Source organism: Acanthopagrus latus, chromosome 9 (genome assembly GCF_904848185.1).
Source record: "Acanthopagrus latus isolate v.2019 chromosome 9, fAcaLat1.1, whole genome shotgun sequence".
Taxonomy (NCBI): Eukaryota; Metazoa; Chordata; class Actinopteri; order Spariformes; family Sparidae; genus Acanthopagrus; species Acanthopagrus latus.
Window position 1 is genome coordinate 210,270 of NC_051047.1, and position 17,435 is coordinate 227,704.

Sequence of the window (17,435 nt, forward strand, 5' to 3'; positions counted from 1 at the left end):
TCGATGACATGTCAATAAAAAGGATTTCCGATTACCCAAGACACATGTTACTGACAGGTCTAATCTGCCTCAGTAGAACTCACAGAACTACAGGTTAAGATAACTACAAACACTGAAAAACTTGAATGAAATATTAGGAGGGGAATTTGGGGAGTGGCCATACTTTGTCGACCTTTTCCAGGAAATGTCAGGATCTCAGTTCCCAGTATTTAACCTCAGTATCACCTGTCACCATTTGATTTGATTTTTTTAAGCACAACGTAGAACATTCCCTCTCAAAGTTCCAGTGATGGTTGACTGTTTTTACGTGTGACTATGTTTTAACTAAAGTCTACATGTAGGTTAATGCTCAATGTGTATTGCTGCTGTGTCTGCAAAGTTGAGCTTATCCCTCCTGTTTCCTCCCTTATGTTTCTCCCTCTCCAGTGGGCAGGACAATGATAACAGCGCCACAACACCAAAGGTACAGTGTGCTAAACTTCAGAAGTTCTCTCTTGAATCAAGTGACACCACAAAAGCAAGTATAATAGTAATTGTCACCTGACCACAATGTGACTATGAACAGCTGTCACATTACACTGATTTTGTATTGACAACTGTACAATATGAAATTATATTTTATATGTATTTCATGTTAAACTCCAGTCACTATAGTGATGCTGTTATTTGGAGAGACTACCAACAAGTTGTTGATAACCAAAAGTAAGGAAGATTCACCGCACTCTGATCATTTTTGTAATACTCTGTACTACTACTCTGTTCTAAAACTTCATTTAGTCTATTTCTGATGATATGACAGATGTCTACATCATGTGTCCAATGGCATAACAAATGTGATCATTAAACACAAATATAATGTTTAGGGAGTTTCTTGTGTTTCTGTAAGTAGAGATGGTAGCCTGTACCTAAAATGACATATCTATGCCTCGAAGACAAGCAGCAGAAATAATAATTAAATATGAAACAGGCTTCCTTCAATCAATCCTTTGCGTATTTTGTTTAGAAATTGTCAGGCAAATGACAAATGCCTCTCACAGTTTAACAGAGCCCAAATGGATACTCTGTTACAATTTTTGATCATCAAAGCTAAATGTTTAAGACGTGTGTATATATTGCTGTTACGATATATTTTTTAATCTACCACTGAGGGACTGTGAACCCTTTGAAAACTGCACACAGAGGCTTTAAACCTCTTCAATAAACTTAACAAGGTTTTCTTTAAAAAGTTTTTTTTAATAATAGAGATCCAAAAGGTGTCTTTAATACAAATATGTGAACATGTAAGTTATAGCAAATATTTAAGGTCATTTAAAGTCTAAACATTTGATGCATCCTGTAGCAGCACATGGAGGAGGGTGGCTATGAGTTCCAGAAGAAGAGACAGATGATTCTAGAGAAGGCCAAGTTTGAGGCCCAGCTTGCGTGCCGGGAGTATGAATGGCATATATCAATCAAGGTAACCCAGCACCAAACGAGTTGATGTAGTGTAGTGCTGTGACTTACTTATACCCACTGAGCTTTTACATGTGTCATACTTTAGATACAGCATGTTACGTGTGAGAAGAGTGGGACCATGCTTCTATTTTTGCTATACACCATGTCCAAATGTTTCACCAGTCACTCTGCCCTCTTGGGATAGTTAATCAAAGTCACATTAATTAAAAGTATAAAATGTATTAATTCCAGCCATACGCTAATGTTAGCAAGCAATATGCAGCAGGTTGATAAACAGGATTGCGGATAAATCGGCTTTTAAACCCAACAGTAATCTCTGAGCTTTCCTCCTGTCGGTAAATAGTCTTAGGTTGAAGCAGAATCACAAGTGACATTAGGTGTTCATTTACGAGAGGGTCTAGCTCAAATCTGGACTCTCTAGCTGACCCTAAGCAATTGAGCAGCTGCAGTCCCCCACTCCAACTGGCCCTCCACACAACACTCTGCAAGCATATTTTGGTTTGTTCTAACAGAGAACCCCCATTGCAGCAAGAGTTATATATCAACATTTAAGTTCATGTCTACGGTTAATGTTTATTTTATTATATTTTATTGTATTATACCCCAAAATACTTCCCAGATACTTCCCAGAAAACACCATACTTGTCAAACTTGACCTCATGCTGTACTGATCTTCTTCTTTTTTTTTTTTTTTTTTACATTTTTGTTTTTTCTTACATATAAAACAAATGTTAACTAGTGAGCTGCAGAGGTGTGGAAAAGTGATGTTTGAACAGAGCTAGCTATTTCTTCCCCCTTCTAGTCTTTCTGCTGAGCTAGGCTAACCATGTTCTGATTCCAGATCTGTACCTAACAATAAATATCAATCTTCTTATCACATAACTGGAAAGACACAAATAAGTCTATAAACTAACCTTTTGGTAAGTTTCAGAATCAAGGTAAACAAGACTGCTTTGTCTGTAGAATATCTCCCTAGATTAATGCACTGAACTAAAGGAATGAGCACACAGACAAACTGTGTAACAGACTCCAAACTTGCCAACTTCTCTGAAAAGACTGACATTTAAATGAAACAAAAGCACAACAACATTAATGTGGACCAACAGTGTTAGTTTGGCTGTAAAGTCAAAGAAACCATTCTGCTCAGCTGAAGTGTCTTCGAGCAAAATGACGAAAATTCTTTTTTGGCTCAACTCTACCTATAATTAATCTCTGATCAGTATCTAGAAGTAACGAGATCTGCTCACTGGCCTTTGCATTACTATTTGCATAATAACTGAATATGTAAATTAGGTAAGAAAACCAGTTTCCCATCTGTGATTACCTGCCTCACTCAAATGTTTGACATGTGTCTCATTGTCTAACCTCCTCTTGTGTGTTTAGTCTCCATGTTCCCCTCCCTCTCTGCCAGCCCTTTCCTAGTATGAGTCTTTGTTTTTTGTGAGTTTTGTTAATGAACATCCCCTGTTGTTGTGCATTGCATCACACAAGGCTCAATTAGGTAATCTTCATGCAACATTAAAAGGGAGGTTTTTTTATTATCAATAATAATTAATGATTATCAGGGATAATTATTAATCATCAAATCAGTCTCATAAAAAGGTACTAAACTGTTCGTAACTGATTAATAACTGGCATAACTACAACTAAGATTACCATAACAGCTGTAATAGTTGAAGGATTTTGGAGTTGATAGATTAGAGGTTGGTGTGTGTGTGTGTGTGTGTGTGTGTGTGTGTGTGTGAGTGTGTATGTGAGAGAGAGAGAGAGAGAGAGAGTGTGTGAGACATGATGCCAGATTAGATAAGGTGGTTAGTTACATGCAGAGACCCTGAGTCTGTGTGACGCATCATTCAACTAATGTCACATTAGCTGTGTAGCAAAGCAAACTACAAATAACGTGACCTGAGATCACAATAACACCCAAACAGTGAACACACACATATATTGAATGCATGTGCGTTACATCAGAATCAGAATCAGAAATCCTTTAATGTCCCGCAGACGGGGAAATTTGTTTGTCACAGCAACAACATAATATTACAAAAACAGAAACATATTACAAGAACAGGAAAAATAGCAAAAATAAGCAATAAAATTAAAAAGGGAAGAAATAGACATATATACATGTTTACATGATGTAGTGCAAAATCAACCAGAGTTCAAAGTCCTGTGCTTAGCCATGCTATGCTATGCTATGCTATGCTATGCTATGCTATGCTATGCTATGCTATGCTATGTAGGCCTGATTAATGTTACCAGTCTTTGAAAAAAAGGTGCTGGTGGTTGCTGGGGAAGGTCAGGATTCCATTGTTGAATGCTGTTCTTGCTGTGCAAGGCCTGATGAAAGTTGACAGAGGAGAAAACAGTTTTCTCCTTTCCTTTGCAAGGATAGCAGCTTAGTGCTAACTTGCTTGGTGTTCCTAGGATTGTGGAATTAGCTGGCAAACTTTGCATCATAGCTCCTGGTGCCAACTGATCTGGAAAACTGGCAGGACCTTGAGTCACTGCAGTGAGGAGAAGTTCTTTGGGCCTGCTGCAAATGCAGCTTGCAGCTCTCAGCAGCTGTTAGGCAGGAGAGGAGATCTTGAGGGCAGGCAGCCCTGTGGGGGGAGAGTATGGGGGGAGAAAGAATCAACTTCTAAGTACAGAGAGAACATAAGGGAGGGCACTGGAGTTTTGACTATTTTGTCAGAGGGGGAATATCACCTGACCAATAGATGCTCAAAGGTGAAATTGCATTTAGGTGTGAAGACTGGGGAATTCTCGAAACTCTGGAAACCTCTCCCTACTAGCCCCTTTCACACAGAGATGCCACATTAACACTGCAGCGGTGGTTCGCCAGTTCTCTGCCATTGGTTGTTCTCACAGAGCTAAGCATCTCCACCTTAAAGACAAACTGCTGTGTAATTCACACAGGAAGTCGGTTCTGCGGCTCTTAAAGAGGCGTGAAGGTACACGTCCTGATGATGATGTCTGTATGTTTTCAAGGTGTTTCCCCGGTGTCCCCTGTCAATTTAAACCTGCGGATAGTTTGTAATCATATAGATGCTGCTATAATGTGTTGTGATTGAGATCCTGACCCACCGAACATCCTGGAAAGTGACAAAGTTACATGTTTCACTCTAAATGACATAATTACATAGTCACGATCAGCAAACTGGACACTGTCTGACTCTCTCAGGGGGGACGGAGTCTGACCATTGCAGTGATTTTTTTTTCCCAACAAACACCTGCCTGTGACAGATGCTGTTTTTTGGGCAGAAATTTGATGAAGAGTCAGTTGGACAGGATTTATGAAGGAGTCCCACAACCTGCGGAAAGAAGCTGCTCCATAGTCTGGTGGTATGGTAGCATATACTTTTGCCTGATGGCAGCAGGGTTGTGTGGGTTGTTTGTACATCTCAGTGTTAAGGCTTCTGTCTTCAGTGTTTATTGCACAGTCCAAGAAGGACAGACTATCCCGTCTGACACCTTTCTGCATCAACTTGATCAGTGGCGAACCGTGAGCACTACAGCTGGGCCTTCACTTCACCGCCAAGAAAAAAAAATCATCGCCGAAAAAAGCAACAGTACAATGAATTAAAAGGGTTTAACAAGTGCAAATTTAATTAACGATGACAAGGATGTAAACAAATAGACCATAACGTCAATAACATTCTCCGCAACAAGAAACATTCTCAACATTAACTTCGGAAAATCTGGAAATATAAAAGGTCACCCAGAATGTCACCCCGTGACGCTGCGGACACAGACACTGAGGCTCATTTCATCACCATGGACAGTGCTATGAAATCACGGCACATTACAAATCATTCACATATAAATTCATTAGCATCATCAATCTACAATACAATTTCAAAAGTTACACAAATCTTGTAATACAAAGACTATTTTTTAAAGTTGCAATGAAGTGCAAATGCCTCTCCATGCACAATTACGCATAGCGCAATGAATACCGATGTCAAATAAATTGAAGTCACAATTTTTACTACTATACCTCCTTAATTCTCCACAGGGAAAGGGACAGACAAGTGAACATGAGGAGAATAAAAATCCAACCACACACTTATGATACGTTTGATACATTGATTGATTGATTGATTGATTGATTGATCACATACTGAATTTAAGGCAATTTGCGCTGGGACAACCTCCGCAATAAATACAAATTCCCAAATGTCCACTTGGCCAGTAATCTTAATCCCTTGAAATAATAATCAAGGTGTATTATAACAGAGGCCTACTTTAGATAAACACAAAGTCCATTCGTCGGTCTCTCTTTGTGAAGTGGGCGATGGCGGCGTCATAAAGTTTGTCCTTTGATTTGAGCTCCAAAAGAAGTCCTTTCTCTATGGACATCAGTGCCAAAGCTCCCAGGCGGTCCTGTCCAGTACTGTTCCTAGCGTGCGTCTTGATGCGCTTCAGAGCCGAGAAAGACCGCTCCACGGAGGAGGTGGACATGGGGATGGTCAGCACCAGGCAGGTGAGGTGATACAGCTGCGGCATGCTCTCAGTCAGCTCTTTAAGAGTCAGAAAGTGCAGCAGGTCTGGTGGGCTCCTTGCCTCAAAGTTTGCCATGTTGTACATGACCGTCAGTTCATCTTGAGCCTGGGGAGGTGAAAATGCAGCCCGTAGCTTTCCGTGAGGCTCTGGAACTCAGAGCTGGGGAAGTTTTCTCTGTATGAGGTAAACTTCTTGGGGTCCAGAAGGGCAAGGAACATGAGTTTTTCATGATCCTTGAACCTGTTCCTCAGCTGAGTGAGGATGTTGTCCAGGATTTCACTGTGCAGCCGCTGGTACGCTGCGCGCACATCTCCGACTCTCTGTGCCCTGCGCCCACTGGGAACCCCAACTTCGCGCACAGTGTCCTCATAGATGGAGTCAAATTTTGCCTTTTCTCTCTCTGTGGTGCTGCAAAAGTCCTCGATGCTGGACAAACAGAACTGCATGTCACACTCCTTATTCTGCAAGATCCCAAAGAGCACGTCGGAGTAGGCAAACACGGAGTTGAATGTGGCGAGGAGAAAGCAGAACTCGAAGTCCGTCAGCAGTGCAGTGTATCCATCAGCGCTGTGTACAGCATCAGCATCAAAATCATTGGGGTTGTCAACAATGAATTCAAAGAGCTCCAAGAGTTCTTCTCTCCGCTCATACACAGTGCAAACCAAACGTGATGAGAAGTTCCACCGTGTTGGAGTCACTCTGGGCAGTCTTCGCTGGCATATTTCATCCAGGAGTTTCGTGCGTTTGGCTGACCTTGTAAAGAAGGCTGCAAGGCCACTTAGGTGGGAGAAAAAAATTTTGCACTCTTTGATTTTGGCAGCACTTTGAGACATGACGAGGTTCAGAGAGTGCGCATAACAGTGAATGAAGAGAGCTTGTGGTATTTTTTCCTTTATTTTAGCTTGCACCCCATTCAGTCCAGAGGCCATGACTGCAGCTCCATCGTAACACTGGGCAATTACTTTATTGGTGCAGGCACAGTCCTCCAGAAACTCCAAAACTTGACGAGCTATGGCCTCTGCGCGCTTATCACCACTGACATCACCAAACCGGAAAAAGCGCTCCTTGACGCCACCGTCAGTGGTGTAACACAGGACATATGACATCTGAGCAGAGTTACTTACGTCAGTTGTCTCGTCTACCATAACGGAGACAAAAGGCGTGTTCCTCACCTCCTCCCTCACTGCTTCGCTCATTACATCTGCCATCGACTGAATCAGGTCATTCTGAATTTTGCTGGAGGTGCCGATGAAAACAGTGGCCGAATCCAGATGACAGCGCAGAGGGCTGTCATACCCCTACAAAAACTCCAGAAGCTCCAAGTAGTTCCTCTTGTTTTCAGAATCTTTACTCTCATCATGTCCTCGAAATGCCAGCTCTTGCTTTCCAAGAAATGTGACGACATTGATGAGACGTTTCAGGATTTCTCTGTTCTGCCTGACCTTGTTGTTGTGGGCCGTAGTATGATTCCGGCACTGCTCATCTAGCTGAAGATCAATTCTTGTGTCCCCAAAAGTTTTCAAATTGACCATCGCTTGCAGGTGTGCCGCAGAATCTTGATGTCGATGGGCTGACTTTGTCAGATTTGTAAGGCTGACAAATCCGCCGCTGACCCAGGTGGATGACTTGTCAGTTGTAAAAAGTGAACAACTCCAGCAGTACAGCCTGTTTGTTTCCTTACAGCCAGTCATCCATGGATACCGCTGATAATTTTCGGTCTTGAAATGCCTTTCCACTTTCTTAACCTTTTCTTTTAATTCCAGCTCTGGAGTTGGTCTTCCGATTTTTATTATTTCAAGTTTTTCTGTGAAGGCCCGCCTTGAAAAAGGCAATGCTATCAAGCTAGCCACAACCACAACATCACTCTCGTCTTCTGCCATTTAAATCAACCACTCTCACCACTCTGCATAGATTCGCTGCTCGGACTTCATGAAGGCCTACGATCTTTTGTTTAATTCCCGCCCTCTTGAAATCAAACCGTGACTGGTCGATTTGCCCGTCACTCACCACACCAAAACATATAGCTTGGCCTTCCCCGGGATTCGTGAAGTCCTAACCAATGAATGAGCCAGCTAACCGGGCCTTAATAGAGACAGACGATTATGATTGGATAACAGTTTTTCAGGACATGAACTTGACAGTAAGCTTAATTTTAGAACATAGATGAGAGAAAATGTATGAATATATTGTATTAAATAAAATGCGATAGAAATAAAAAAAAAAATAATAATTATTGAATACTTCATTATTATTATTATTGAATTTATTATTATTTCTTATTTATTAGGCCTTCTCTGAAGGCGTAGAAGGCCCTGAAGGTTCCCCACTGAACTTGATGTTATTTACATACAGCATTAATATGTTCAGTGAAGACCTCCATTTCACTTGTTATGATTTTGAAGCAGGTGTCATCCACAAATCTGAATCAGTGGCTAGGGGCAGTTCCTTGATCAAGGCAGAGAAGACTTTTCCAGTTATTCCTTGTTAAGGGGGTCAGAGTGAGCATAAAATGTATTAAGCTTATCGGGCCTTGGGCCTCACACATGATTCACACAAAGCTCCTGCTTTTGTAGCCTGTCATAGTTTGAATTATGATCCACATATTTTTAGTGCTGTTGGTGTTGAGGTCCCGCTCCAGTGTCTGCTGATACCAGTTCCTAGTCTTGCTCTGGTTTTGCTGTCAACATTGAAACTTAGGAAACACTGAAGCTTAGGTTAAAGAAACACATGCGCTGATTTGCTATCCTGAGCCAGTTGATAACCAGTCGTCCAGCACCACCAATTTTATTCTAGCCAGGTGACCCTAAAAGAGTCAAGTTAGACTTGCATCCTGATCCAGGCCCATTAGTGACAAGAATGCAAGTCAGGCCACCTACACATGTGGTTGAACAAATCCAATCTCATTCTGATAGCAATGCTATCTGAAATTCTACAGCATTAGTGGTATTAAAAAAAATGCTCAAGTGTAGAATTCGATTACACAATACCGTACACATGGAACGTGAACTGATGTTGGCCAGTCAGAAGACATCCCATCCACTCAGCTAGCTTGTCATTATAAATCCTGAACAATTAAGCATTTCCACACTATCTGACCCACCTTTCTAAAATCTTTTCCAGCGAAAATTACCTTATTAAATCAATCAGTCATGGAAAGCAGAACACCCTACATGCACTTGATAATTTTCACAAACATCTTCATCACATGAACTTAGAGCAGGGGCTGAGCTTGCTGAAGTACCCTGCAAAACCACACCCATTCATGCAAAATATAGATTTAGGGAGTTCCAGGAATGATAGGCATCAATTTTCATGAAGGAGTACACCATGCAATCCTAGTCTCTGCTGTTTATTAGTTGAAAGAGGAGGGATTGAGCGAAGTTCTGCTGTTTTGAACCAATTTGAAAATGAACTTAAGTTCACTGAACTTCTTTTTAAACGTACAGCTTCATCACTTGAGCGTGATTAGATTCTCTTAATTCTGTATTTCTGTGGAGTAATTTGCAGATCTGTGTCTTTGCAAACCACACCCACATATGAAGCACATGACAGAAGATGTCCAGCATCTGTTCAATAAACTATACTTTCATTGTTTGCTGATGAAACTGACTGATGTTGTTTGGATTTCTGTTGCTGCAGCAAGATGATAGATCTCCAGCAGGCAGTGTTTCATCCTCCTCCACCTCGGTGTTTGGACTGAAGCCCCGTTCAGGTGAGTGCAGAGAATCCATCACTTACATGGGCTCCTAAATTCACAGGTCAAATCACTGCTTGTATCTATTGGTTGCCCATAAATAATGTGCCGTCGATTGCAGTTTTCCAAAGAACAGTATACTGTACATCTGGGTGCAAATAATATATGTAGCTCAGTCAGATTGGAACCACCAATTATGTAAGCTTTTGCTACCTGTGGAAATGACCTGACTAAAGTGTTGAATTTTCATGATTTTGAGCTATATATTCATTTAAACAGAGATGGGACAATATGTCTCTTGCTGTACTACAGTTGCTTAGCTTGTACGAAATATTGTGCAATGTTGTGATTTAATTTGACTTGTGTTAACTTATAAGAGCCTGAAAACTTATTTTCCTAAATCAGCTCCTCACTCTGAGCAATGTTGTCCTACATGAACACAAAATGATTGGTTAAAGTTAGAGCTGTTGTGGGGCGCCGTTGAGGTCAGTTGGTAGAGTGTCCCATGTGCAGAGGCTTTGTCCTCGCTGCGGTGGCCCCAGGTTTGAGTTCCGGCCTGGGGCCCTTTGCTGTGTGTCACTCCCTCTCTCTCTCATCCTGCTTCCCATCATATCTTATGTGTGTGTGTGACTATTTAATGTTTCTGAGGATAAAGTAATCAGAGGGGCTTTAATGAAGGACCCTTTCATGGTCATAATAAGCCACATTTTTTGTTGCTAAATACCCGCCTGACAAATTGGTGGAAGAAGTATTTAGGTCCTTAACTCAAGTAAATGTAATACAATACCACAATGTAGAAATACTGTGTTAAGTAAAAGTGCAAATGTATTTGCCCAGAACACTGTTCATAAAAATACTCATGATGTAGAATCGCCCATTTCCAAACAATGTATGTTATTTTATTGGATTATAACTATTATATATACATCAATCTGTGTGTGTTCTGAAGTTAAACATGCTTAGCAGTGTATTCACTTTTTTCATAGTCTTCTCAAATTTTATGAATGAGTATGTTAGAGGTCTGTGTTTTCGTGTCATGGCTATGCAGAAACAATGATATGAACACATCCATCTAGCTGAACAAAAGTAAACCCAAAATTGGTGCAGAATATCTGCACCTTTGGGGTCAGTGCTATTCTGCTCTATTTGTAGAATCACTGCAAACTTCAGTACCATCCAGCCTGGGTATTCTAACAAATTACCAGTGTGCAAAATATTGCTAACTTCTGATGAAGCTGTCATGATACTAGCAGCATGAGGAGGTGATATGTAATGAGAAATGCCACTAATCATTACTGTTTTGTGTTGTGTGTTATGTCATTTCTTTGTATTCCTGCTTCTCACATGATTTTTTTCTGATTTACTTCCCCCTTTCTTCTTCTCCCTCTTCTATTTCTACTCTCACATATATTCTGCATGACTTTTGATGTTAAAATCATGAACTCATCTTATCTGACCTGCCTGCATATATTTCTCCTGTGTCAATATTTGCCTCCTATTTATGTCCCTGTTTTTATTTCTTGCCAACCAATTTTTGCGGAACATTCACCTGGTGATTTTATTTTTTTTTTCGGGTTGTTTTTTCTTCTCTTGATGAATGAACTTGATGTATTTGATTCACCATGGTGCCCCACCTTCCTGCACTACACACCACACCTACCTATCTGGCCAACCCATGTCCTGGTTGTAGCCCCGCCTTCACTGCCCTGCTCGCCACCTCAATCCTGTCTCGATAACCCCCATCTCACAGGCTTTGCCCCTCTATAGAGGTACATCTTGTAGCCATGAAGATGGAGGCATGCCAAGCTGCGGTAGGTCCTGCCTCTTTTCACAGCACCAGATGCTGCTATAATGTGTGTTTTTTGAACTTCACCATAAAGGGTTTTATGTTACCTTCCAAGCTAAACAAAGGTTGGGATGTTTTAAACTCAGAATTTATGTCTCTATTGTGTTCTGGACCATCTGGAAGAAAAATTGTCACATAAAATGAAGTTTCAAATAGTTAAATTAAAGAGAATTTTTTATTCCATGTGTTTTAAAAAACAACTGGTAGGTTTTTTGTGTTAATTCCAACCTCAAACATTCAGTCTCAGTTTGGCTCTAATAAATAACCTATTTTAAGAGAAATGTTTATTTTTTTCTTCTCTTTCAATATTCAAGTGAACATTAACAGTTGCCATGGAAAAAATACTAGGTATATATTGGAAGAAGAAGAAAAAAAACAAGACCAAACAAACAAAAACATCCAAAAAGACGATATAACAAAAAACAAAATCCCCAGCCCACCACCCCCATACCTGCCTTTATGTGATATTAGAGAGACAGATGGATACACCTTGTCTCCACCATTGTAGGTATCGAGATGGAAAAGAAATCAATAAACGAAAATAATACATATACAAAAGGTAACCAATCATACATCCACGCACATCAGCCAGTGGAGCACCTACAAAGGATTTTTTTTTTGTTTTGTTTTGTTTTTTTTTGTAGTCAGTTGGCTTCAGGCAAATTGTTATACCAGACTGGCAGAGATGTAAGGGGAGTGTCTAATGGAGGCCATGGATGGCACCATATTTGGTCCATAAACTGGTCCATAAAAGGTGGTACCTTTTTTTTATTTTATTTATTTATTTATTTTAGGTTTGTATATAATACACTAGAACTCTTTATATACTGTAGGTGCCATATATTGAAAGAGTGTGATGAACAATGAGAAACATTTAATAGATAAATAAAAAGTTCACCATCAAAGCACACCACAAAACCACATAAAAGGGAAATATTTAAGAACAATTATAAAAATGATATATTATATTATAAAAAATCCTCATTCATGACCCCTAGTGATAAACCGTTGGAATAGAATATCCAAAATGCTTCTCATTTCTTGACCATTTTGACATTTTGACTATCACTTCTATTCCTATAGAACATAAAGAAAAGTAGTTATGTTGCTTCTCATTAAAGCATCTTGCAACAGAACTGGTTACACTTAAATCAATTATGACTGTACATTTGTATTAACGCTTTCACATAAAAGATATTTCATAGAAATTAAAATGATCTTTCAAACTGGTGGAAATACATTTTGATAAAATGAAAGATTCTTTGTTTGGGTACAAAGATACAAGTAGTAGTTCTTAATATTTGTATATTGGCCACTTTTCTTTTTCATTCCTGTGGCTCGGGGGTAGAGCCAGCATCTTGTTATCAGAAAGTTTCTGGTTCAATTCCCCTAGCCCTCCCATGCTGTTTGGATCAAATCTGACTGATTTACAACTTCTAGGCCATATGATATCCTCCACACTAGGCATTTGAACACATGGACACATGTCAAAATTGACTGCATTGGAAATTAATGGGTAATACTAGATTATGTTAATTAATTATAAAACATCCCCATGCACACCCACACATCCACAACCACAAACACCCTCCCACCCACATACACTCACATATATTCCCCCATGTGAACCACACATTTCAGACTGAAGAATTTGGTGTCATCTATGGGAGCCTGTCTCTTTCTCACGCTTATGTGCCCACCTGGGAGCCACACACAATCTCCAGACCTAACAATGTATCATACCTATTCAATTCCCCATATATAAAGATTTACAAATTTCAAACTAAACAATTACCGGTGTCTTTCCTGTGCTTATGTGCCCATCCCTCCACGTGAACCACACTTTACAGAATAAACAATGTATCATATCTTCTCACAGGGGACGGGGGCACTCTATCTAAACCTTTTTTTTTGTGCCTTGCTCTCATTTCACTCTGTGACCATAATGAGAAGGCACTTTACAGTCAGACAGGCTTTGGACCAAATTTTTGCATCAGATGGAGAGGAGATTGAAGCTGAACTGGAGATAGAGGAGGATGTGTCAGAACTGGAAGACAACATCGATCCTGATTTTGATCCTTTATAAGACTGGCCAGTCAACAGATGAAGATGCTACAGAGGAAGAGGCACATGGAGAAGAGGCACGAGAAGGTGTTGTGGAAATTCTCCTACATGAGGTAGAGAGTTGCTAAGTCTCTGAAGAACTTCAGACTTCAGCGTATGAATCAGGGCCCGTATTCACAAAGACTTTTATCTTAACATTAGGAGTACTCCTAAATCGAACTAAAATGGAAACAACAAAGAAAAGGACAAGAAAGCCCAATTGGTTACAGGACCAGTTGTTGCTCCTAGCCCAGTTGGTGCTTGAAAGAAGACACACAATCAAAGTTAAATTTTGCTCTGGGGTAACGAGCAAAGCAAAGCATGATGCATGGGAAAGCATCAGCTTTAACATCAATGCTGCATTCCCACCTGTATCATGATCAGCCAACAACTGCGAGAAACGGTGGTATTCGCTGCAAAAAAAATGGCGGAAGGGAGATTGCAGCCTACAAACGAGCCATCGAGAAAACAGGTAACATTGCTAATTTACAATACAGTTTACAAAAGCCAAATACAAATTAATCTTTAAGTTCACAGTTTTGATAGACTGTTTTATCCAAAGTGCTATATTGACATGAAGATGTTTAAATGTAAGATATCATAAGTTTTACATATCACTGAAATATTATATGCACAGGAGCAGGTTCAGCACCAAAGCCTGTGTCCCCAGTTGCATCAGTGGTGTACAGCGTGCTGGGGTCTGACACAAGTATAACTGGTGTTGAGGGTGCAGCTGACCCAGCTATGCTGTTATTGTGAGATAGAGTGGTAAGCATTATGCAATAGTCAGACACTAAAATATATGCTTAATGATATTTAATGAAAGAGGAAATAATACCCAGCTCCCAAAAACGTGTTCACAAGTAAAGATCCTAATTACAATATCTCTGCCCTAAAGGGAGGATCAACACCCAGAATCTGCAGCCCCCCCCTCCTCTCCGAGCCATCCCTCTTCCTCTCCCAACCACCCCTCTTCCTCTCCCAGCCTCTCCTACATCCTCCTCTTCCATGTTCTCCTCTTCCACCTCCACGTGCTCTTCCTCTTCCTGCAGCTCCTCTTCCAGCGGCAGCACCTCCCTCCACTGTCTATGGGCCTCTGTCACCGTCTGCCTCCCCTCTCATTTCTGCCGCAGGTGCTGCTACCTCAACCCTGATGGAGAAAAAACTAAGCTTGAAATGTGTGTGCTTAGATAGCAAAAGAAAGTTTTGAAAGAGAAGCTCATGAAATTAAAGAGTGAATATTACAGTTTATTAATAGAGAAAATGAAACATGAATAAATGGCTTTGCATTAAATGTGGTTTGCTGTATTTCATATTTTTTTCTTACCATTGTGTATTCACAAAGTGATCCCGGTATGCCTGGCCACTGACAATATGTTCGTTCCACTTCATCCAAGTGGAACGAACATATTGTCATTATCATCATCACCATCATCATCATCATCACTATCACCCTCTGGCTGTGGGATATTCCTTTGTTGGCAAAGGTTGTGAGGAATACCACACACAGTGATAACTCTGCTGGCTCTCTCTGGGCTTAGTCTGATTTCACGTTATTGACGTTATTGTGTCCCTCACCAACTCAACCACAACTTCAATCCCTTCGCGGGTCATCCGATATTGTTTTAATAATTCCCTGTCATTTAGCGTCTCCAAAACATTTGGTCGTGGATTGACTGCAGCCATTTTGTGACTTATTGTGACTAGGTCTTAGCAAGTTAGGAGTCCTCTGGACTACTAAGGTCTCCCAGACTTAGGTGCTACTTTTAGGCCGAAAATGTTTTGTGAATAACTCTTATTTTAAAAAATTAGCAGTCCTAAAGTTATGACTGACACGCCCATTATTTTTAGGAGTTGCTCCTAAATTTGCCTGTTAGGAGCTACTTTTAGCCTTAAGATTATTTGTGAATACAGGCCCAGATCTATCCGTCCTGACTGAACAAGATGGTGCAACACATTCTTGATTTCCAAAGGAGCTGTACCCTCCAGAATTGCATGCACAATGTCCAGAGGAGTTTGTTGTACAATGTCAAAGGCAGGGAATTCAACTAAGTTGCTCCTTCGATTAATCCCGTATGTTGTTCTGAAGCAGTTGCGAAGGAAATCTGTATCTGCCTTTTCTATTTCATCAGTCTGTCGGATATCCCTCTTCAAGGCTCTTTTAGTAAAGTCATCCTCGTGTGACTGCATGTCCTCAAAAGAACACCCACAGTGTCTGCATTTACTGTAGGCAAAGCCAGCACCGTCATTGAACCCCGCCAGTTCTGTGCCAGAGTATCACCACAGACAGCGGCCATGGTACCATAAATAGTTTTCTGTCCATTAATTGTTTGCATTTTAACACCGTTGTACAATGCATCCATGTCTTCGTTTTTTTAATTAATTAATTAATTTTTTTGGCCGTTTCTGGCTTTATTGATAGTACAGCTTGAAGCGTGTGACAGGAAACAGGGTAAGAGCGGGGGAGTGACAAGCAGCAGAGGGACCTGGGCTGGGAGTTGAACCCGGGTATGCTACAGAGCCTCGGCACATGGGTCGCGCAACCCCACACAAGCTGAGCGGCATCAAACACATCCATTACTTCTTTTTGAAGGTGTCCTAATGTTTTTTTTTCCGAATGCTTCTTTAGCATCTGCTCTATCTGGCTCCTGAGGTTGCTCACCAGTGATGATTGGTATTGCTGTACTCCAGCAACAATGTCATTCATGCCTGTCTGAAAATGAGAAGAGTAACACAACTTCATGATACTTGTAACATACAGTTTTTCTTATGACATGGACATTTTCACAGGTGGATGACTGTAGTAATGTAAGGGTAGGGGTGTCCCGATCCGATATTGATATTGGATATCCAGACCTGCAAACGTGTCTCTTTTCAGCGATAATCGCCGTTTTCTTGGTCTATTGGGTCATACATGAATCGTGTGGGGGGGGGGGGGCTGTTGGGGGGGGGGGGGGGGCGCTGTTATGGATGGGACATGGGCGCGTGTACCAGAGATTATCAGTGAACTGCGAACATATGCACGCGTAAAGGGAGCCTTGAATTTGATAAAAAAAAAACAACTTCTAAAATCTCTACAACTCATTTTCAAGATGTGTGGATGATGCTGAGGTGAGGGGGCTGACTGAAGGCTAAAGGTAAAGTACGTTGCATTTCGATGTCAGAAAGACAGCAAATTTGTCTTCAAAATAAGAGCTTTACATTGCTTCCCATTGGAGTTTAGAACTGCGGTCTTAGCGGGAGGCTTTTAATTTGAAAGCAGCGACCGTTAGTAGCTTGTCATTATATCAACAAGCGGACAAGAAGACAGCTCCAGAGACCTAACATCTCCTGGATCTCAGCAGCTGTCTCAGCGGCTATGGATCAGTTGGTGTGCTAAGCTTAGGATGTTTTGCACACAGTCTTCAGCTTGTAGTCCATGAAGGGGTCTTGTCACAGCGAGCCGTAAGTGATGCACTAGCCAACGGGAGAAAAATAGTGGGCCACTTTAAACATTCCACCAAGGCTTATTCAAGCCTTTAAGACCCACAAATAGAGCTGAACGTCACACCAAAATGTCTCCAGCAGGATGTCCAGACACGATGAGCAGTACCAAGTACATGATTGACAGCCTCATTCATCAAAAACGGCCACTGCATGTCTACTTATCTGAAGACAAGAACACCCTGCCAGCCATTTTAACAGCAAATCAGTGGGGGCTGTGGCAGCACTGCTGGATCCACGTTATAAGACTGGTAAGGGAATTTATGTCAAATTGTTACATTTATTTAGCCTAATATGATGTATATAGGGAAAATTGTACTGTTCTAATGTTGCACAGTTAAAAGATAT

General features: G+C 40.9%; 1 protein-coding gene across 13 annotated transcripts in view; it reads left to right on the forward strand.

Moving 5' to 3' along the window:
* Nucleotides 1-17,435, forward strand: part of lrch1 (leucine-rich repeats and calponin homology (CH) domain containing 1) — a 251,315-nt gene that overhangs the window by 178,948 nt on the left and 54,932 nt on the right. For 3 of the 13 annotated variants that reach the window (XM_037109402.1, XM_037109400.1, XM_037109404.1), the window contains exons 11-13: nt 427-463; nt 1,340-1,456; nt 9,601-9,673. In XM_037109402.1, coding sequence (XP_036965297.1) covers nt 427-463; nt 1,340-1,456; nt 9,601-9,673 — 227 coding nt within the window. Of the gene's footprint in view, nt 1-426; nt 464-1,339; nt 1,457-9,600; nt 9,674-11,345; nt 16,489-17,168; nt 17,339-17,435 lie in introns of those variants that run through there. The other 10 variants (XR_005076874.1, XR_005076876.1, XR_005076875.1 and 7 more) reach the window with 10 other exon arrangements.